This window comes from Nanorana parkeri, unplaced genomic scaffold, assembly GCF_000935625.1.
Source record: "Nanorana parkeri isolate BGI_ZX_2015 unplaced genomic scaffold, ASM93562v1 scaffold194, whole genome shotgun sequence".
Lineage (NCBI taxonomy): Eukaryota > Metazoa > Chordata > Amphibia > Anura > Dicroglossidae > Nanorana > Nanorana parkeri.
This window is the reverse complement of record NW_017306462.1, coordinates 1416922-1439467: the sequence shown is the minus strand read 5'-3', so window position 1 is coordinate 1439467 and position 22546 is coordinate 1416922. Positions and strand designations below refer to the sequence as shown.

At 42.2% G+C, this 22546-nt stretch overlaps 1 protein-coding gene across 1 annotated transcript in view; it reads right to left on the bottom strand.

The window, feature by feature from the left end:
• Positions 1–12432: 12432 nt before the first annotated feature.
• Positions 12433–22546, bottom strand: part of MAP3K7CL (MAP3K7 C-terminal like) — a 21437-nt gene continuing 11323 nt past the window's right edge. The window contains exons 2-4 of the mRNA XM_018555365.1: positions 18148–18209; positions 13862–13977; positions 12433–12613 (exon numbers count right to left, since the gene is read on the bottom strand). Of these exons, the coding sequence (XP_018410867.1) occupies positions 12433–12613; positions 13862–13977; positions 18148–18209 (359 nt within the window). The remainder of the gene's footprint in view (positions 12614–13861; positions 13978–18147; positions 18210–22546) is intronic.

Below are 22546 nucleotides of genomic sequence, written 5' to 3'. Positions count from 1 at the left end.
TGGGGGGTATGTTTTTATAGGGGTAGAGAGAAAGAGGGGCAATCTTTCCCAGGGAGTGGAAGGAAAGGTGAGATTTTTGCTAGGGATGGATAAAAGTTTTGTTAAGGAGGGAGAAAAGGGGTGAGATTTTTGCTGGGGGGTAAGTTTTTCTAGGGGTGGAGAGAAAGAGGGGAGATCTTTCTTGGGGAGTGGAAGGAGAGGTGAGATCTTTGCTAGGGATGGATACAATTTTTGAGAGAAAAGGGGTGAGATTTTTGCTGGGCGGTGGGGAGATTTTTTATGGGGAGAAGGAAGAGGGGTGAGGTTTTTGCTGGGGAGAGGCATAATGTATGCCTCAGGGTTGGCTGAATTTGTGCTGGGGATTTGCCCATATAATATTGTGTCTATTTGTTGCCTGCATATTGTCACCCTGCCCATTTGTTGCTCACATATTGTCCTAATTAACCATTCCTTGCCTGTGCTGTGTATTTTAATGGTTGCTCATGTGTTGTCCGCTTATGATACCAAAAGACTGTTTGTTGCCTACATATTGTATGTGATTGTCAACTACACTAGGTACGCCACTGATGGTTTAACATGTTAATGTCATTTCAAAAGTAATTTTTAGGATTTTTAAATCTGCAGATTTTACTAAAATAAAATGTGGTGATCCTGCCAGGTTCAGATACTTCCTGTTACAGGGTGACATGCTCTGCCTCTGTCTCCCAGGTAAGCTATTACGGTGTCCTGTGGGCTTTCAATAGAGACTACAAATTGTCATTTCAACACACATTACCCAGGTGTGGTCCAGTCAAAACCCGTCCTGAGAAATGCCATGCGGCCATCACAACAGTGCATGTAGACAGGTAGTGGCTGCAGGGGATCAGTAGTACTGAGGATGGAAAAACATTATCCCCTGTCAGGCTGGGGAGATCCCACTCACTTCCTGTGCAGTCACCAATCTGGAAAGCTGTGTTAAAATCCTAACGTTCACTCAATATACCTTTATGCGAATGTTATCCCTAACTGAAGGACATGTAGTTTGCTAAAGCACTGTGTCTCAGAAACAATTTGCATTTTTTTAAAATAATTATTTATTTATATTTTTTTATCATGTGTTACATCTCAATGCCGCTTCTCTGCTGCAGCCCTTTTTCAGATACTTCCTGTCTACATGCATGCCAGCAATGGCTGCATGGCATATCTGAGGGCGGGTTTTGCCTGATGGTGACAACATTGGACCATGTCTTTGTAACATGTGTTGAAATGGCCACTTGTGGTCTCCATTGGAAGCCAGTGTGGCAAGGTGACAACACAGGAGCTAAATTGGGAGACAGGGCCAGAGCCTTGTCACCGTATAACCGGAAAAGCCTTAGAAATGACCTTCATGGCTGGATCATCAGATATTATTTTTATGAAATCTACAGATTAAAATATATTGATGTTTATTTTTGAAAAGAGAGTAACGTGTTAAAGCTTATATGAGATGTTAGTGATTGGGTTTACAGCTACTTCAATTTGAGTCTGATGTACTTCCTAAACCTTTTTAGCTACACGACTCTCTATTTTTGATTTTACCGATCAGATTCAGTCTTTCAGGGCAGGTTTGAATCCTATTAGTGGCTACGAGGAAGGTCAGGTCTTCTGAATGTGACAAACAGCAAGGAGCTTGCAGTAGGAGTGTTTGGGAAGGGCCATCGCCTTAATGAGGTTGCCTCAAGGGCATCTCTTTGGGTCATGTGGGCCAGTTTCCAGCCACAGTGTCCCGGGCTGCTAAGAGCTACCAACCTCTGATGCTCTGGCCAGTGTCCCAGAAAAACTGGCACCTACTACAGTGTGACCCGAAATTAGGCCCAGCATTACCACCCAAACCAATCATAGTGTTTAAAAAGGCGAAAAGTATCAAAAACATCATAGCACCCAGCAAACTGGCCCCCACAACAGCAAAACCAACCCGCACCTTCCTTTTTGACAATAGAGTAGGAGTCTATCAGTGCAAGAAGAGATTATGCCTTACTTGCCAATTCATAACACATGGCCAAAAAACTTTCAAGGACAGCACGGGCAACATTTACCCCATCCATCAATTCACTACCTGTGGACACGGCCACGTGATTTATGGCCTAAGATGCCCCTGTAACCTCCTCTACATAGGACGCACAATACGCCCACTCCGAAAACGCATAGGAGAACATAGAAGGTTCATTGAAAAGGGTGACATTGAACACAGTGTCCCCAGACACTTCCTCCGCAAACACAATAAAAATATTAAAAAACTCCAGGTCTTTATCATTGAACAGATTCCCAACAATTTATCCCCACCTGAAAGATTCCGCCAGCTTTGTAGACAGGAAACGTACTGGATCTACAAGTTGAACACATTATCACCTTATGGTCTAAACGAAGAAATAGAAATCAACACGGTCATTTGAAAAATGTTCCTTTATTTAGTAACTGTACATCCCAAAAATTGCCTTCATTCCTAGAATCTGGTTTGTTTCTACTTAACCAAACACTTTATATTTACCCTCAGTGTATACATCAGGACTATGGGTCCGCCTATATGCCCGCCCCCTGTCTCCCCATAGGCCGTTTTTCCTCCCTGATTCACGCCCACTTTTTGATCCTCCCCCCTTCGTCTCTTTAAAAAGTTTCCCCGCCATTTCTTTCACCTTCTCCCTGGCTTGAAAAAGAAGTTCTACACTCCGAAACGCATAGCCTCGTTTTGCACACACCCAGCTTCCACCGACTCGTGCCCGTGTGTTCCGCCAGCACCGGGCACGAACCGAGTGTCCCACTCCAGCCTACAACCACTGTCCGGCACTCCGGCACCCGGATCACTACCGCAGCATTGCGGTAATACGAGCCGCCTGTGTCCCCCTCCTCCGTCACACACACAATGTGACACTGTCGGCTCTCTACCCCGCACACCACAAGGACTGCTTCGACCTGCCGCAGTAGCACTAGCATCCGCCCGGCATAGCCGGTCAAGCCGCCTTCGTCCCCCTCCCCTTTCACACACGCAGTGTGACATCACCGGCTCCCTCCACACCAACTCCAAGGACTACTGGTCCCAGCACCGCCACGCCCCGGCCCCTGTCAGCAATATCCTTGTCACAGGGGAACCCCTGACGTCACCAGGGAAGGCCTCTGATAAGTCCACCAAGGGCATACCTGCCTGAAAACTTTTTTGATCAGCAACTGAGGAATACATCACCTCTGCCTCCTCACTACCCTAAATCAACAGGACTACAGATGACAGATATCCCTCCAAACAACGGATCGCAGTCAGGAATCCCTGAAAAACCAGAACCATCCACCTCTACTCCTCGCTGATGACTTCGCAACACTCCTTACCTAATGGTAAGTTTCTACATTTGTATTGATTTGCTTTACACAATATCCTCATCTCCGTATTACACATTTATCTTTTCTGGGACAATTTGGAGAAATTGCATCAACCACTGAACGTATCACTCAGACACGGGAATGAAAACAGGCCCCTTTTCCAGCCTTCCTTTCCTAAAAAAACGCCTTGTTTTTTGCTCGGTTTGTAGCGCTTCTCCCCTCCTTTCTCTGTTGGATTCACCCATCGGTCGGATACCCCGGTCCGTGTGTTTCTGAAGCCGCTCAACTAAACAAGTACACTTAGTACTAATTTCAAAACGTAACCCCCCCCCCCCCCTGGACGAGCGCTGTATCTTGGTACGTTGTCTTTGTAACTTGCCAGAAGCTGGGCAGGATGCCAGACGGAGGCAACATGCATCACTGCTAGCAACACCTCCCAAACTCGCCCAACCTGCCCCTCCTGTAATATGCATCCCAAGCAACCCCCTCAGATGGTGAAAAGTGTAGGGACACCCCTGTGTTTGGTAATTCCTTGCTTATACTACAAGACTGCAGCAGACCGGTTCACTACAGTATAGCGTGGCCTGATTTAATAACTAAAGTATTGAGCAGGTTGGCTACATTCCTTCCATGCATCTCATGGCTTAATTTTCTGATCGGAACGTGATTAAAGAGCACACTTTTTTTCAGTAGCACTCATATTATTAATATAATAATGAATAATTATAAATTGAAAATGAATCAATGAAATAAAGCAAATACAACATTTTGTATTTACAATTTTATTCGAAAACAAAAATAGCATACAGAAATGGAATTTAACAATGTTCAATACAAAGGAAACATATAGGTAGGTATACTAGTGTGTCATGGTTCTACATCCGGCTGACAAATGCTTTGTTCATTGTATTTACCTGAAGGTAAAAGATTGGGGAATAAATAATACGTTTGTACAAAACTTTGTGGTGAGAACCTCAGAAATTGTGTTGATTTGTTGTTTTTAGGAGACGAACCTGTGAATTTGTGTTGCACTGACCATTCTTCCAAACCCAGAAGAAGACTGGGTGAAGATGTGGGCGATTGAGGGCACTCATGGCCATCACATGACCCAAGGCAAGGTGACTAGCTCTGCTTTATGCCCACCTCGTCTCCCTACACTGTCACATCATCCCATCGGAGGCTGAGTAGAAAGCCCTGTGAAGGTTGGTGTCAGAGCCCCACTCTGTTTCACTTTATGAATAGGTAAAATATCTGGTTTACCTGCATTTGTCTGCATGAGTGCACTTTTTACACACCTTAGGTCATTTAATATAGCTGAGCAAATCTAGGAGGCTTGCAGATAAACCTTTTACTTCTTTCCTGCATGGTAAAGAAGGCCACAGACATGATGAATATCATCAGATACCGGGGGCACAGCCACATGTATCCAAATGTTTACAACATACCATAACAAATCATTCTGGCCTACAAACATCACCTACACGATTAATACGGGGAGCCTTCAATTTTTGGATAGCTATTGCAGTTTGAATTATAATATTTATATGAACTGAACACATGATCGGCACGAAGCATGCATACAGACCACGAAAAAAACATTCATTAACATTCAGGTTCCACGGATTTCAGTACTTTGTAAAGCTTTATAGATGCAATTTATAGAGCAGGACAAATCTTTTCCCATGCAACAACCGGAAAACCTATTTATATATACAGTATACTGTATATATTGTACAGTGGAAGAAGCAATCATGGGTCTTGTAATGAAGAAAATAAATAAACGCATTGATCGAAGTTTCAACAAGACAATGCTTGTTTTTTTTAAGACAGTGCCTTGTCAAAATGTTGACCAATGTTGCTTCATTACAAGTCAGTTCCTCTTCCACTGGACTGTATGTATCTAGTTGCCTTGAGTGCACCCAGGCAGTTTTTACTCCTATCTGAGTGCAGTGCCCACCATTCATTGGACTCGACATTGTTATGCTTTCATTGTAGATCCAAACACTGCTTGGTGGAGTCTTTCCTATAGGCCTCCATTAGTGTATAGGTGGGAGGAAATACTGCAGCCTTGCTGTCTAGGAACTGGAAGAGCTATGGTATCCTAGGGGCACCACAATCACAGATGTCTGGTGCGGAGAGGTAATCCAACCATAAACATGGCCACTAATTCTAGTACATATAATAGGCTGTTATTTACTAAGTGCTTAAAATGGCCGTCTACACCTTGGTAGTCCATGAAACATACAAAAATACAACTACAGGGCTATATGTAACCAAAACTGGAAACAAGGAAACCTTACGGCTCATTCACATCTATGCAAGTGGGTTGCAACGTGCTGCCTGTGAATCGGCCCTTATAATTTCCCTTCAAACACACAGTAAACTGCAGTGCAGAGATAAGAAACAGCCACATAGATGGGAACATTTTCCTGCAGCAAATTTTGCAAGCAAAAAGGACAAGTGTGAATAAGTCCTAGATCTACTCTCACCAAAACTTTTATTTATTGTTTTTTCAGTTGTAGTTTGATGGATTGGGGATAGGTTAGAACCTCTGTCAGTTGTGAACACTGGGCATGTTACATACACCCAAAAAACCCATGGAAATACACAGGGCATTTGTAGTACGCCCTTTCCTTCTGCTCCGCTCACCCCCAACTCCCCCCCAGCATCACGCACTTGCCACTAAGTTTCTGTGGAAATACAAATGATCAAAAAACAGGCCGTCTGACACAATGAGGGGAATTTATCAAAACTGGAGCAGCTGTGCATGGCAACCAATCAGCCTCTCTCTTTCATTTTCAAACCTTAACTGAACAGACTAAAGAGAGAAGCTGATTGGTTGCCTTGGGCAACTGCTCCAGATTTCGTCTACTCCAATTTTGATAAATTCCTCCCAATATTTATAAACACTGCTTAAACCGATAGACAATACAAAGTAACAGTGTCACATTGTATTTAATTTTTTTTAAATGTATTTGAAGATCAAACGGATGAGTTTCCATCTGCATTTGGTGCCGCTTAAAGAAACCTCACGAGTAAATAAAAATCTATATTTTTAAATAAAATGTAACCCCTTATTAACCCTTGAATTAACTCCTTCACCTTCTCCCCTAACCTTTGTTATCCTGATTTTTTGTTTCTATTTTTCTATTAATTAATGTTGAAACTATTTTTGGTTTCATTCATTTTGTTCATTTTTTGTTTCACAATATAGAATAAAATGTATACATTTAGAATTTCCAGAACAACGATTACAGGCAACTGTGATCGTTTATTCATTTTATCAAGAGTATCAATGTTTAAAAACTTAAACTTGCTCTTGTCTGCAGGGGGTGTACATGCGTGAGAGTTGAAGTGGTTTAATACTGTCTTTCTCTTCCTGTTTTGTCTGGCACCCATCACCTAGACAGGAAGCGAGGGGAAATTGCCCTATTAGAGACACAGTAAAAGAAAATCCTGACAGAGGTTCTAATGCTTGCTCACTGTAATAGAAAATTGTGTTTATTTTGCTTCATGTTTCTCTGTCACTTCCTGTGCTGTCTGACACCTGAAAAATTGACAGGAATTTGGAATATTTTCCCGCACATCCTGTTCTGTGAAACAAACACAGAATAAGAAGAAATCTCCCAAATGGAGACACAGATAAAAGTTGGCTGAGGTTGTAAGCCTTCCCAATACAAAACTAAACTATGTACAAAACTAAAAAGAAAGTTTGGGCTGGGGTCGCTCTTTAATAGTTGAGTGGCTGCCTTGTAGTGACCAATCAGGTTTTATGATTTATTCTCTGGCGATCTGATTGGGCACCACCTTTGTTTTCTGCCATATTTTCTCCAGTTCTTTATTAATAGCCCCCTAGTAAATACCCTGTTTGCAAATCAAGTGCTGAAATAAAATCCACTAAACAAGGAAACAAACTGGTTTTCACAGCTAATGTCTGCCTTCAAACGTGCTCTGACAAATCATCCAACCATCCGAAAGAAACTGCAACCAACAAACTACATTTTTTCATCTCACTAATATTTCTAAGAATAAATACTTTTACACTAAACAGACAAAAGGAAAAAAAACACACATTCACAGGTTTATCCTACAGGCGTCACAGTTGTGTTTTTTCTAGAGCTTATTTTTCATAATCTAAATTGCAGTAAATTGTGAACATAACTATACATAAGGGTTGGACAGGTCTCTGTGTAGTACCTCCTAGGAACTGCAGGGGTCAGTGTGCAGCAACTACTGGGCAGGACTATGTACTCTGCGTGCATGGCAGCGTCCAAATTTACAAAAGTAGTACTCATAACATTGTTCATATTTGCCTGTTTTCCGTAGCAGAGCACAAACTTTCTTGTGCCACTTCCTGTCTGATTAATTGCTGGCCAATGGTGGCACTTTGTAAAGTCCATATAAAGCAAATATGGCACCCCAGATTCCAGCTGAAAACTTTACTTTGTGCAATGTGTCACCTTAATAAAGGGGACTGTTGTACTTCTTTAAATGTGTCTGTCTCTGAAATGTTATTTCAGTCTTGCATGGAACTCCAGTAAAGTTCTGTCTATCACCTTGATAAAACAGACCACTCCGCCTCTAAAATTTCATATCAGTCTTGCATGGAACTCCACCCCGAGAAAGGGGACTGCATGTCTCTGAAGCTTGGTTTTGGTCTTGCATGGAACTCCTGTAAAGTGTGTGTGTTACTGTGTGTTACTTTGATACAGGAGACTACTTTGTCTTCAAAATGATAGTCAGTCTTGCCCAGAACTTCATTAAAGTTCTGCATGTCAGCTTAATAAAAAGAGACCACTGTGTCTACAAAATGTTATGTCTTGCATGGAACTGAAGCTTGATAAAGGGGACTGCTTGTCTCTGAAACTTGGAGACTGCTTTGTCTCCAAAATGTCTTACATGGAACTTCAGTAAGGTCCTGCGTACCACCTTACTAAAGGATACTGCTGTGTCTCAAAAATGTTATTTTCGGCCTTACATGGAAGTCCTGTAAAGTTTTGTGTGTCACCTTGATAAAGAAGATTACTGTATCTCCGAAACGTTATGTCAGACTTGCATGGAAGTTCAGTAAAGTTTCCAACTAGAACCTGGTGTGGTGGCTTTATTTTATACTGACCTGCTTCAGACCCCATTCACACTGAGCTACATTTAAAAAAAAAACAATTTTTCAGCGCTGATTTGAGCTGAGCGATTTTGAGCGACATTGAGCTACAGTGCACATTATGTCGCGTTACGTAGCGCTACTTTTGGCATGGACTTCGTAGCTACTACATTGTGCTGTATCCAATCAAAAGTGGTCTTGATTGACATAATTCCTCTTCCTGTTTCTGCTTATGTTCCTGCTTATATTTCTGTGCAAAAGTGACACTTCTGTAGCGCAACATCACACGACAATGAGCTACACCATTGAAGTCTATTCGACCAAATCGCACAAAATCCGCCAGAAAATAGGTCATGTTCAAGCGACAAGCTTGAGCTACAAGCTACAGGCGACATTGAGCTGTGAGATGTGAACAGCTCCATTGAAATCCATTGGACGCGCTACATTGAGCTGATGTTTGAGTGATTTTTTAGCTGAAATCGCGCTACAAATCACTCAGTGTGAATGGGGTCTTACCACTGAGAGAAGCAAAAACATCCGAGAGAGATTGTGTAGCAGATACAAATGATCACAATATTGCACATATGACATATCCCTAAACTGCACAGCAACTACAAATATGAACATACAGGAAATACATCAAATTCTCTTTTACACGTGTTTACAATATTCTGGTAAATCTGTCTGCTGCCGATAAAGATGATCACATTATTTCTCTTTTTGGGTTTAGAAACACTGTAACATTTTGCCTTCTAGTGTACGGGCTGATCTGCAAGTGAAGTGACATGAACTGCGTTAGTGTACAACATCCAGCCATGCACAAAACCTCCTATTTTATTATTTTTGAATTCCCTGCATATAATTTCATTGTCAATGTGAAAGCAGACTCACTTCCTTTCACAATGGTGAGGTAATCATGAAAGCCGCACTGGATTCTACCAGGAAATTACTACACTGTATATTTAAATAGAATATTTACATCTGCAGAATAGGTCTACAGGTCGACTTTCATTGGTGTGTAACCATAAATGATACTGTATCAGCCATTTCCTTGCAGCATGCTGTAGCTTTAATCTTGTTGGTTCACAGCTCTTTACACTGAATCCAGTTGGAGATGGATGAATAACCAGGCTCCATTCAAATCCATTTTTTAAAATTTGTCTTTGCCATTTCTGGCTTCATGCAATGACCAATGAAAAGGGAATTAGAAAAGGAAGGTCTGAACATGGAATGAGGGCTTTATAACACACACATTGCTGAAAGGGAACCTGATTAAAGTTGAACTCTAAGCAAACAGCAAAATTCATAGATGGAATACATAATGTATAAGGAAGCTGTTTAGCCTGCAGCAGGATTTGTATGTCTGTCCATTCAGTTTAGAGATTTACACAGCCCTGCTATACAGCACAGCCCTGTCTCACAGGGGTGGAGACTTTATTTTTTTTCCTCTACTGCTGTTTAGTAACCCATACAGGTCTTGTCCCTCCCCCAGCCTGTGATTGGACAGTGGAGAAGCAGCACAGTGAGCTAATCTCTATTTCACTTTGCTTTGTCCTCCTATCAGCATGCTTCTTGTCAGAGCATGAACTGATTGGCTCCTTATGGTGCTTCTACCTCACCCAGTTCTGCTATACAGTAAACTGTAAGAGGTTGGTATCAAGTCAAATTCAGGTAATTACATTGCATAAATGCAAATCATACATTTAGGGGTTATATACAATTCGCAGGGCCTTTCGCCCTGTGAATATCTTTGAACATTCACTCTCTGTGAGTGTATCCCAAAACAAATGTTCTTTACCTTTTGTCTTTACAAATGGAATCCATTTTCAAATGTTTTCATGTAGTAGTGGATTATGACCACTAGATGGTGCTGAAGGAACATTGTCTATACTCCTCAGCACCATCTAGTGGCCATACTGCAGTATTACATGAAAAAAATGAATATACATTCCCTTATAAAGAAGCATGTAAAGAACGTTTGTTTTGCCTATATGCCCACAGGATGAACATTCGCAGTTTATAAATAGACCCTTAATGATGTAACAATGAATGCAGAGCTGTGATAATCCTTTATATCTGCCCAGAGTTCTGCTTTAATAAAGGATTCAAAGCAATAAAATAGCTCTCTCTCTTCCAGTTTGTATTCCTGCCTATTATAATGAAGTGAACACATCTACACATTCACATCCTTAGCCGGATTCTACACTCATCTGTTCCTACAGCAAAAATGAATAAAATACAGACTGGACTATGTAAAGTAGACTGCAACACACTTTTCTTAGTAGGCAATTGGTGACTTGGGGTATGTACACAAGGGTATTAGTGCTCCGCCTCCTCCCCACCTCTCCTCCAATAGGGTTCAGTTTCCAAAACTGCAACAACCAAGGAATTAAAGACTGGCAGAGAAACTTCCGATTTCTACAGTCCAACAAATATTTGAACTAATTGTCATAAATTAGGGTCCGTTCATACAAGGGGGTTGATTTATAAAACTGATGCCCAGCCACACACTGGGCAAATGCTGTTTGTATGGCATTCCGGCCACTAGAGAGTGCTAAGCTCCTCGGCCCCATCTAGTGGCAAGTTTGTGAATGGCATCCAAGTAGTGTATGGCTGGGTGCAAATTTTATCAATCAACCCCATTTTGATTAAACAATCTAAGCTTACTTGAAAATATCCCTTTTATGTAGTGAGTGCCGCCTTCCGTCTGCCCGTCACTTTCACCAACTTCCTGGATTCCCAGTGTGCTTTACGTCTCTTTCCCTGCTGCTTGGTGTGACACAATCTCCATTTCTCAAGACTACAAAATCATATCATGCATTGCTTCCAGCAAGCAATGATAATGTTAAATTGTTCAGATGTTGAGTTGTAATTGTAAGGTTGGTATTGGGAACAGGGAGTAATATATTGATTACATTTGTTTTTATCAGAAGCTGGCAGATAAGCTGCCATCTCTATCTTTAGCCACTCCCCCAGTCGCTGACGTATGCAGAAAGCAGTGACATGTGAATGTTACAGTAATCACAAAAAGAAAAAGATGGGGTTTTGGAGGTACCAAATGACAATTCCAAGGCAATTGAGAGTAAAAAAGTATTTTTTATTATTAAATAGTGATAAAATATATTCAGTTCATATAAAATTAATTTGTGAAAGCCAGCTAATCAGATATCTCCTACGAGACTCACTCCACTTCACAAATTAATTTTATATGAACTGAATATATTTTATCACTATTTAAATAAAAAATACTTTTTTACTCTCAATTGCCTTGGAATTGTCATTTGGTACCTCAAAAACCCCATATTTTTCTTTTTGTGATTACTACTATTTTCAGGGGTGTGGTACCTTACACTCAGGCCCTGGCCATAAACTTATTTATAGGATGTGACTGTTACAGTTTGGTATTTCCTGCCACGTTCTGTCTCAGTGACAACAAACACATTTACTTGGAGTGTACCTTTAAATGTTAGAAATCATGGCAGCTCTCATTTCTTTACTCTGTACCAAGTCTGTGAAAGTAGAAAAGGATATGGCAAGAGATGGGAAGGAAGCCCTAAAGCTGGCCATACACATTACAATCTTTATAAGGACCTGTGTCAACGTTGGCGCTTCATATGGGTTTTTAATTCCCATACAAGACCAGCTTGAAGCAAGTCAAATACAGGTCAGAAGCAGGTCAACTGCACCCGTCAATGAATTCTTATTGATCTCAGAAGCGTCTCAAACTGATGCCATTGATACAAGTCCAAAGCCCATTGACACAGACCGGTAGATTTATCAACAAGTATGTAGAGCGAGGACCTACCCATACAATCCATTCAATTTACCTTCAAACAGGGAGGCCCTCACACTACATAACTGCTGGTAAATGTAAAGGAGATTGTACAATCAGATTGTAGCAGGTGTGGCCAGCCTAATGCCACATGTAGTCAGAGGAAGTGCTTTAAAAACTGCGGGGAAACATTATTTGACTTTATCTTCCAGATCCCTACATGTCCCTACTGTTAGGAAGAGCCTTGGCGCTTCTGGTACTGTATTCGTAGGTTCTCTAGCTGCTCTTTACATCGGAAGTGAGCCAGGTTTAGGCTCTGATTCTCTTTGGTGAGCTGTTCGTACGCCTGGGCTATATGAACGGTATCTGAACTTTCCTTCTCAAACTGATCCAGTCTGGCCATCAGTTCTTTCCTACAAATAAAAAATAAAAACAATAATATGGAATATAAGTGTAAAATACAAAAAGGTCAACCATCCAGGGCAGGGGTAGGCAACCTCGGCACTCCATCATGCATCTGCCTCTAGGAGTCATGCCTGTGGCTGTCAAACTCTTGTAATGCATCATGGGACTTGTAGTTCTACAAGAGCAGGCGTGCTGAGGTTGCCTACCTCTGGTCTATGGGAATATATTTGCCACAAACCATATGTAAAAAGGAAACATTTTAACTACTTCATGACCACATCCCTTCCCTACTGCATTATGGGAAAGTTTGTTTCACTTGGAGATGTGACAATTTGTTATCAGCTGTCCCAGGATTTTATAATTGTTTTTGGGGTACGAGATACCTGGAAAACACAAATATTGAGGTCATATAATGCTAAATAGGGGCCCTCTGTCTACATCTATCATCCCTATGAGCTTATAAAGAGCGCAATTATGCCAATAACACTTGAAATCAGAAGAACCAAAAATAAATAATAAGACCATTAAAGCATATCTAAAAGCCCAATTGTTTTTCTGGATAGAGAATGTTTAATACTGTGTCTAGTACCCTCCCAATCTTAGTATCATCTGCAAACACAAAAACATGGCTATTAAGACCTTCCCCAATATCAATAATAAACAGGTTAAACAGTATTGGGCCTATCACAGAACCCTGGGGCACACCACTCTCGACCAATTTGAAAAAGAGCCATTTATCGATAGTCTCTGGACACGTTCCTGTAGTCAGTTCTCTATCCATGTACACACCATTTCATCTATCCCCATAGACTTTGTGTTTATGTGGTACTGTGTCAAAAGCTTTGGCAAAATCCAAGTACAACACATCCACCGGCCTTCCTCCATCCAGATATCTACTCACCTCTTTGTGGGTAGTGATAGGGTAGGATAAGATAGAGTAGGATAAGATAGGGTAGGATAAGATAGGGTAGGATAAGATAGGGTAGGATAAGATAGGGTAGGATAAGATAGGATGAGATTGGGTAGGATGAGATTGGGTAGGATATGATGGATAGGATAGGATATGATGGATAGGATAGGATATGATGGATAGGATAGGATATGATGGATAGGATAGGATTAATGGCCATTGTAATAAATGAATGCTTTTAGACACTAGTATGACCTGTGTGCACTGTGGATTCTGCACTAACAAGCATCTGCCCCTATGTACAAAGACAGCCATGCTGTGTGCTGCCATATACACACATACTTACTTCCTTTCTTCCAGCAGTGTGATTTCCCTCTTCACCTGATGATATTCCTCTGCGATTTTGCAATGCTGTTTAAACACTTGCATGGACTCCTTAGATGTGTTACATGGTGGAAGAGGCTGAAGGAACAGATGGAGTATAATGTAAGTGTCAGCTTGCAGAAATCAACACAAATGTCTTTTATATGCAGTCCGGAAACTGCAGGAAAGAGAGAACTGTGCTATGGGTGTCTCAGTGGTTAGTAATCCTACCTTGCAGTGCTGGGATTCTTGGTTCGAATCCCAGCCAGGACACTGTACGCAGGGAGTTTGCATGTTCTCCCTGGGCTTGGGTTGTCTGTGTACTTCAATTTCTGCCCACACTCCAATGACATGCTGGTAGGGTGATTGGCCCTAGTATGTGTCTGTTTGTGGCATGCATGTGAGATAGGGACCTTAGAATGTAAGCTTCTTGAGGACAGGGACTGATGTGAATGTACAGTGTATAAACATATTAATCCAATAGCACATATTAGAAGTAGAGCAGGGGATCGGTGTTGTACTAGGAACAAAATAGACCAGATCTCTCATGGTCTTTATATAGATTGTTCGTTACTGCTCTCCTCATTTACCTATTGGCTACAAAGTGTGATTGGGCACATTCAGTAAATAAGGAGGAGAGCAGAAAGAGTTGGACAAATAAGTGACACAAGCACCCTGGATCTCAAGCTTAGTGGGGTGCTATGGAAGTCTGCAAGATGACAGTGGGAGGTGCCTGCGTTATCATGTCACCATTGGTTTCCTTTGGATAGAATGGCCAAAAGGTTTGATTTAACTAGACTCTGCCACTAGCTCACCTCCCCCCACCCACCCACTTGCACTAACCTTTGGCATCCTCACCTTTTGCTCCATTCCTCCATTAGAGGAACTATTTTTTACACCGGTAGAATTTTGCTTGAAAAATGTGTTTTTTGGATGTTTATTCGATTTCCTAATAGTTAATGGGGTCAAAGTGAGGATTGATTTTGACCGTAGTGACAGGAAACATTAAAGGATCAGGATGGAGAAAGTTTTTATAAGAAAGCTCATTAGAACATTGGATAACGGCATTAGAGGCTTGAAGAGTATGAAATGAATGGAGTTCCCTGAGCGAAAACACCATTCATTTTTTTGTTCAAGAAACTCCATTCATTTCAAAATCTAATGTTAATACTGAACAACATTTTTGAGTGACATTCTACAAGTCTCAGATGGCATGATCAAATGTTCTGACCAGATATGAAAATCTACCAGCGCATGGCCAGCTGAAGTTATCAGGAGATGGGCTTTCAAGAGACTGAAGGGGCAAGGTGACCGTCTCTTTAAGAAGGTCAGAAACAGAAACCAAATCATTCTGATCTGGTTTAAGAAATTATTATTTTAGTGGATTCCCAGCTTCAGAAAAAAAGATAGCTTACTTTATATTTAAAGTTACTTTATATTTAAAGATTTAACTGGCTGTCTCATGGGAAACTACAGAGAAGTGTTTGCTCAGACACAAATTCTGTAATCTGACTTCCGGCTTGAACATTCATTGGTGGTTGCCCATATTTCACAAAGTGCAGCGCTAAGCTTTCATACTGTCCTATGCAGTTAATGTGGACTGATAGATGTAGATATTAGGACATGGTGGACAGTCTTCTGTCAGCTGTCTGTCTACTGAAAAATAAAACGGTTTCATTTTTGGGAAATCGTTAATGACAAAATAAATCATTTTGGCTTGACTACCCTTATTGAGGTGTCACTTGAACCTACCAAATATCTTGTCTTGAATGGTGGATCACTGTTTAGTGCGGACACTTTGCAGCACAAGGGTTATAGATCCAATTTTCAAACTTTAGGGGGCTATGAAAGTTCTTTTAGTGTTTGTGTAGGTCTCTTTAGGTGTTCCGATTCCCTACCATGATCCAAAAATGTAAAGAGAACTTAAAAGGGGCATAACATAAGTCATAGTTTTTCATGTTAAGTATATTCGTGCTAAGTAATGTTTACGTATTACCTATGTATTACCTCTCAAAGAGATCACAGTACTCCCCTGACAATACTGTCATCTGCTTTTCTCTCCAGAAGGACACCAACAGCTTTGTTCAGGAGGAATCTGTTGCACTTTTTCCATGTGACCCTGGAAAATCTGCAGATCACCTATAGGTGTATGGCCAGCATAAGGCCCTGTTCACACCTGTGTAATTTAACGTGTGTTGCCCAACACGCGTAATGGACGACAAGAGGGCTGCCATTCTTTTTATTGGGGCCTGTTCTTCTACTTAATTTTATTTTCACTGGCTACAGCAAAAACGCATGAACACACATAAAGAAAGTGCTATAAAGTGCATGAAAATGCAGATGCACACGTGTAAACCTAATCTAAGACCTTCACATGTGAGTCGAACATTAACAAACAATAAGCACCCATTATTGCATTAACCCATATTTAAGACACTTTTTATGCATCTAAGGCACTTCATACACGCTTGACAAAGGCATTCTCTGTGTTGTTTTTCAGGAGAATGGGATGTAGAGGAACTGGCTGGTACTGGCACTAGCTGTACAGGCACTGGTACTGGCTGGCTGGTACTGGCAGTAGCTGTACAGGCACTGGTTCTGACTGGCTAGTACTGGCACTAGCTGTACAGGCACTGGTTCTGGCTGGCTGGTACTGGCACTACCTGTACAGGCACTGATTCTGGCTGGCTGGTACTGGCACTAGCTGTACAGGCACTGATTCTGGCTGGCTGGTACTGGCACTAGCTGTACAGGCACTGGTTCTGGCTGGCTGGTACTGGCACTAGCTGTACAGGCACTGATTCTGGCTGGCTGGTACTGGCACTAGCTGTACAGGCCATGGTTCTGGCTCGCTGGTACTGGCACTAGCTGTACAGGCACTGGTTCTGGCTGGCTGGTACTGGCACTAGCTGTACAGGCCCTGGTTCTGACTGATGCAGTGACATTATTGATCTTACATGACTACATGCCTATATTTGGTAAATTACATTTACCTAATATGACTGTGCCCATATAAGGTAAATGACATCAGCACAAGCATCCCGCCCCTTTGTTTACATGAAGCTGCAGACAGGGAATGCTCAGTCCGCAGCTGATTGGGTGGAAGTGCTCATAGCACTTCCTTGTTTGGAGGAGCTCAGATTCAGACCAGGTTCATTGCAAAACTGAGCTCATCCATATTCAGTAACATTTCTTGAACATGCCATAAGTGCTATAGGTGTAGTTAATGTAAATGTTTCCATTTACATGAATGGAGGCAGTTTCAAGCATCAAAACCTCCTGAATGAGACATGTTGTATATTTTTTGCTCTACCACAACGCAATGCGACATAACTGCACATGTGTGTACTGCACTGTCCACTGAGTATTGAACAATCTCTCAAGTGTGTTGATACGCGGTCAGGGAGCCTCTAAAAACGTGGGTCTACTGCCTTGTGAACGAGGGACAAGTAAAAGCTGCAGCAGGCTGGCCACATCATCTCACCCTAGGCAGAGTCACTTGCCTGAAGCTTAATAACTGCTTTCTAAGGATACAAGATGAAGTTTTTTTTCTGAAAATTGTTCTGCTGCTGTATATTGTGACCTGTCAGAGATTTACTCAGTAGGGTTACTGAAAGGTCCACTTTAGAGGAAACCGGCACTGAGAGGAATGCCTGGGCTGCCACTGCTGTCCTCTTTCAGAAAATGTTAGTCGCTTTGTTGTGTATGACTTTGATACCTTCTAAATCTCTGACCCAAAACTCCTAATTTGTATTCTTGTTCCAAGTCAGGAGCTGAGAAAATATTGAAAAAAAAGAGAAACAACATCACACATAGGCAACTAACGTTTTCAGAAAGTGATAGGCAAATGGCATAAGGACTGATGTGAATGGTAGCAGTGCACTAGTTAATCAGTACAGATGATAAGCCCACCATATGGTGCTAGGAATCAGACAGTATGGGCCTGTTCACACTAAATCCTTGTGCTATGTGCACCTCCCAGTGGCCGTGCACTGCTGTACAATACAACGCATGGTACCCTGATACCATGCATTGCCGTGAAAAAAAAAAAGTAGTACATAAATGCTGCCGGGAGGTGCGTTGGGGTGCCAATCATATGAAGTGCAACCCACCTAGTGCATGCTACCGCACACTAGGTGCACTGTGTATTTGCATGTGCTAAATGCACGCTAACACGCGCTTACCGCAATGCTATACGGGCCCTAACTAGATGTAAAAGGTCAGAGCCCATTAGTAGTCCCCAGGTACGAATTCTCCATGTATCTTTACCTGAAGCTGCTGGTCTAGATCTGGGAAAGACAGAGGGAAAGCATTCTCTGCAGATGATTCATCTGTAAAATAAAACACACATAATGCCGCTATATAAAATGATACACATACTGGCACTCAGACATAAAATGTATGTTATTTACCTGCTCATATCATTCTTTGTAAAAGGTAGGTTTACTTTACTTTCCAAGCCACCTCTTGAAAAATCCACAAGTTGTCCCCTGATAACTGTGTATGTGCTGCAAATGAGTTTTTCTACAGGCTGGTGCCAAGTGGAAGCTCTATCGTGCTTCATCTGACATCAGCCTTCACACCTAGGCGTATTGCATATGCCCGTCTGTGGCACGTTTTTTTACCGCGACAAACGCGCATTTCCGAGGGCTACTTGGCTGTATCCCAATGGAAACGCGCAACAAAAACGGCCCAAAGTAGTACATGTACCTTTCCAGGCGTGGGCCGTTTTGTAGCGCGTTAGGGACGGGCTGAAATACGCCAAGGTGTGAACCAGACCCATTGAATACAATGGGATTTAGATGTTTGAGCGTTTTGTAGAGCGTTCGTCGAGCGTAGAACGCGCTACAAAACGTTCAGGTGTGAACGAGGGTTACTGTTCCTGAACCTTTACTTTGCTGCGCTACATGTCGGCTATGTTTGAATAGTCTCAATCCTTGCCTGGTGATTTGGCTGGAATGGAACTATTCAATATACAGGGCATTTTTTTGTGAGCTACCTCCCATGCTCCTGATTCTTTGTGGTCACATGGCTCTGTATGCCTCAAATAATATCATTATTATTTATTGCACACAGTATTTGTTAACTGTGCCTTTGCTTTTACATAGCGTTGATAGAGGTGACATTCATGAATATGTATAGAGGTGCAGATTCTGTGGCTATCATTCTTTTCCTGGGCGGTATTGGGAGGTATCTCCCCTTAGACAGTTATGACTGGAATAGGTGTCCCCATTGGATGATTTATCTTTGTGACAACTGTAAAATCACTTTGTCTCAGTGACAACAGTCACCCGGACAAATAGGGAGGATGAATCAACCCAGCAAGGTGTTCTAATAATGTTCTACTCTGTCCAAAACTAAAAAAAAGTTTTAGCTACACATACACTTTAATATTTTCTAGAACGGCAGGTATGATTCCTGCATGTTTTATGCACGCCACTGAAGACTCCAACCATTTTCGTGAACTTTACCCCAAGAGAAATTGCTGAATCATCTGAGAAAACTCTTCCTCTTTCCTCTACAGTGTTATTGCCAAACATCAGCCACGTAACGCAAGACCACAAAACATAACCTTAGGGTTGTTTAGGAGAGCGTTGTTGAACTTTTAAACTACACTCTCTTTTCCATAAACCAGTGTTCACCAAGGTTCCTGGTGAGGGTCACCTTGTCTTACCTGGAGTACATCTTATCAGGATATATCAGACCCACAAAACAATTAACAAAAATGATTACCTGTAGTGAAATACCGTTTATTGACTAAAACTTTAAAACCAGCACTGCAGCTCACATGCATATAGTGCACACAGCTCTATTGAACTTGTTTCAAAGTATTATCAGCACAGTTCCCAACCACATATGCCCCAGCAAACTACACGGCTCCCAGTGAGGACATCTCAAGTCTAAAGAAATGGTGTTCTCCTGTCTGGCCCAAACGGGAGAGTACTGGGAACCTTTGACCTAATGGGCAAACTAAACCAAACAGGCTTTTTATGGTAGGGATGGATTTCTGAGGGCTAAAAAACTTGTACCATTCAAACTGTGCCATGGTGCCACATTGATTTCTTTGCAGCTCTCAACATCTGGTCACATGACATCTCAGAACCACAAAGGAAGACAATGCTGAATACTGCTAGACACTGTGATTGCAGATCTGAACAGGGAGCAAGTAGCTATAATATCCTCAGCATGTGTCACTTCTTGCACAGCCTCTTTTCTTTTAGGCTGTAACCACGCTATAACTGGACTGTGACTGGGCCCATAACCTGTTGGAACTTCTTGCACAGCCACAAGAGTCTTCAGTCAGGAGGTCCATAAGAAGCAACAAAGGCATCCCAGCAGAGCATCTATCCTATGTTGCTTGTGAAGCATTAAAGCCAGAGCCAGATTCATGGGCTGAGATGCAAAGACTTCCAACCCATGAGAAACAAAAGTGGATCAGAGCTGCCGATGAAGAGATGACATCTCTTAATGAACTGCAGACATGGACACTTTCAGAGCTACCTCAAGATAAGCGTGCAATCGGATCCAGAATGGGATTGACGTAAGGAGTAGTTGTTGAGTGGGGGTGTTAGAATACACATTACTGTGTTTATAGCAACAACTTCTGCAGTATACAATTTCGGTCACTAGATGGCAGTGGTATGGTATATACTCTGTTGTATTGAATAAGGTAGAGAATAAAGCTGTGGCTTCCTTCCTGTTTTCAAGCCATGTGCAGAATGCATATCAGACTGTGTGCTTGTGTTTGTGAGGCTATGCAAGAAGTTCACTGACTGTGGGTCATGCTCTGATTTCTGGTAGAGTATCTCTACTCGGAGACACCAACCCAACATTAGTTGTTAGCGTTGCCCTGGCGGGCAAATGCCTCCCAGCTCAATGCTACCCTGCACCCTATGTGTTCCATCACTGTGCACTTTCTCAAGGGCTCTGGTTGGGAGATCTTGTATCATACCCAGCAGTATAATGACATTAGGTTAACCCATTCCCCATGCATCTGCTACATATTTATTTTGGCGAACAGCGATAAAGAACAGTGAAGGGAATTTATCAAAACTGGAGCAGACACAATCTGGAGCAATTGTGCATGGCAACCAATCAGCTTCTCTCATTTATTTTCAATCTCAGCTGAACAAACTGAAGAGAGAAGCTGATTGATTGCCATGCACAACTGCTCCAGATTTTGTCTGCTCCAGTTTTGATACATTCCCCCCACTGTATATGTTCCAGAGAGCTCTAGGCCTGCTAGGATCCTAGCGACACCCCAAGAGCAGTGCAATATTTTAGCACTATATAAATACTGGATTAGAAAATATGAGATTGCATATAGTAATACAATATAATTGAAATAGTGTGACAACATGGTTTCACAGCTGAGGGGACAATGTAGCACAACTTGGACAAGGATCAGCAGCAATATTAAGGGACAAGACTAAACAACATGATAAAATGGTATTCGCTTTCAATTTCTCAGCTATAAATATAAATTATGACAGCTATTGCTGACTGCTGTTTTATTGCTGATAAATGTAACTCCCGCCATGGCACGACACTGTCAATCTACAATTCCAGTGTGTTTACTTTAAGGATCATAATTGCCTCCTTTAAAAATAGGTGAAAGCGCTAAAAGTGGAGACATGAATCATGCTGTGCAGCGATCGCTTACCAAGAGTGACTCAATCCGCCTCCTCCAGCTGCTCCGCCTGATCTTTGCCAAGTTCTTCTAAAGAAATTTTGACTTTTCTTTTACTGTATAAATTCCAGGCTGTGAAGGTTTATCTATAAGGCACACAGTCCTGGTGCAAAATCCAAACCCAGGGCTAATTTATATCTATTACAACGTTTTTGTCAGCCCCAAGGGTAGACATGTTACAGGTATGTACCCAGGCACAGGTGGGAGGAGGTATAAAAGACACCCAGCAGGTGGGCACTGATAGAAGCCTTGACAGTCTAAATTGGAAGGAATGTCCTTATCTTGGAACCAAATCTCTGTCCCTCTTTCCCCTCCCATGTCTAATGCTGCAAGCACTATTTTTGCAAATCGTACTGGACCGGAACGCAGGCACTAATGTGCCACACGTTCAGGTGTGGGCGATTGCGCGGGGAGCGTGGATGTGGTGCCATTGATTACAATGCACCCCCTGGTACTCTTGGGCATTAGTGATGTAATCTGCGCCCCAAGCATTGCATCCTGGGAAGGTTACATCAGCAGAGCATTGGTGGGAAATCTCATCTGTAATCTTGCGAGATCTTAGGGAAAGGCCTTTTCCGCCCCTGAGATGATGTGCATGGTCACATGTCCTAGTCACATGTGCCAGAGTTCCAGGAAGTAAAGAGAAATCTAGTAATCTGCCCTTAGCAGTGGCGTCGCTACAGGGGGGGCAATTGCCCCCCCTAGGTTATCACTTGACCCCATGTGCCCCCGCTAACAGTGGCAGCAGTCCCGGCGCTAGCACAAGGCAAGAGAAATGGAATCCCTGTCCCAGCAGATAACTGTGCCCGGGACAGTTATCACACAGTTATCTGCTGGCACAGGGGTTTTCCCCGCTGCAGCCTCACAGACTGTCAGCGGTTTCTCCCTACAGGCTGTAGCGATCTGTGTCAGTGGGGACAGATTGTCGATTACAGCCTGTAAGGAGAACCCTCCGACAGTCTGTGAGCTCCCCCCCCC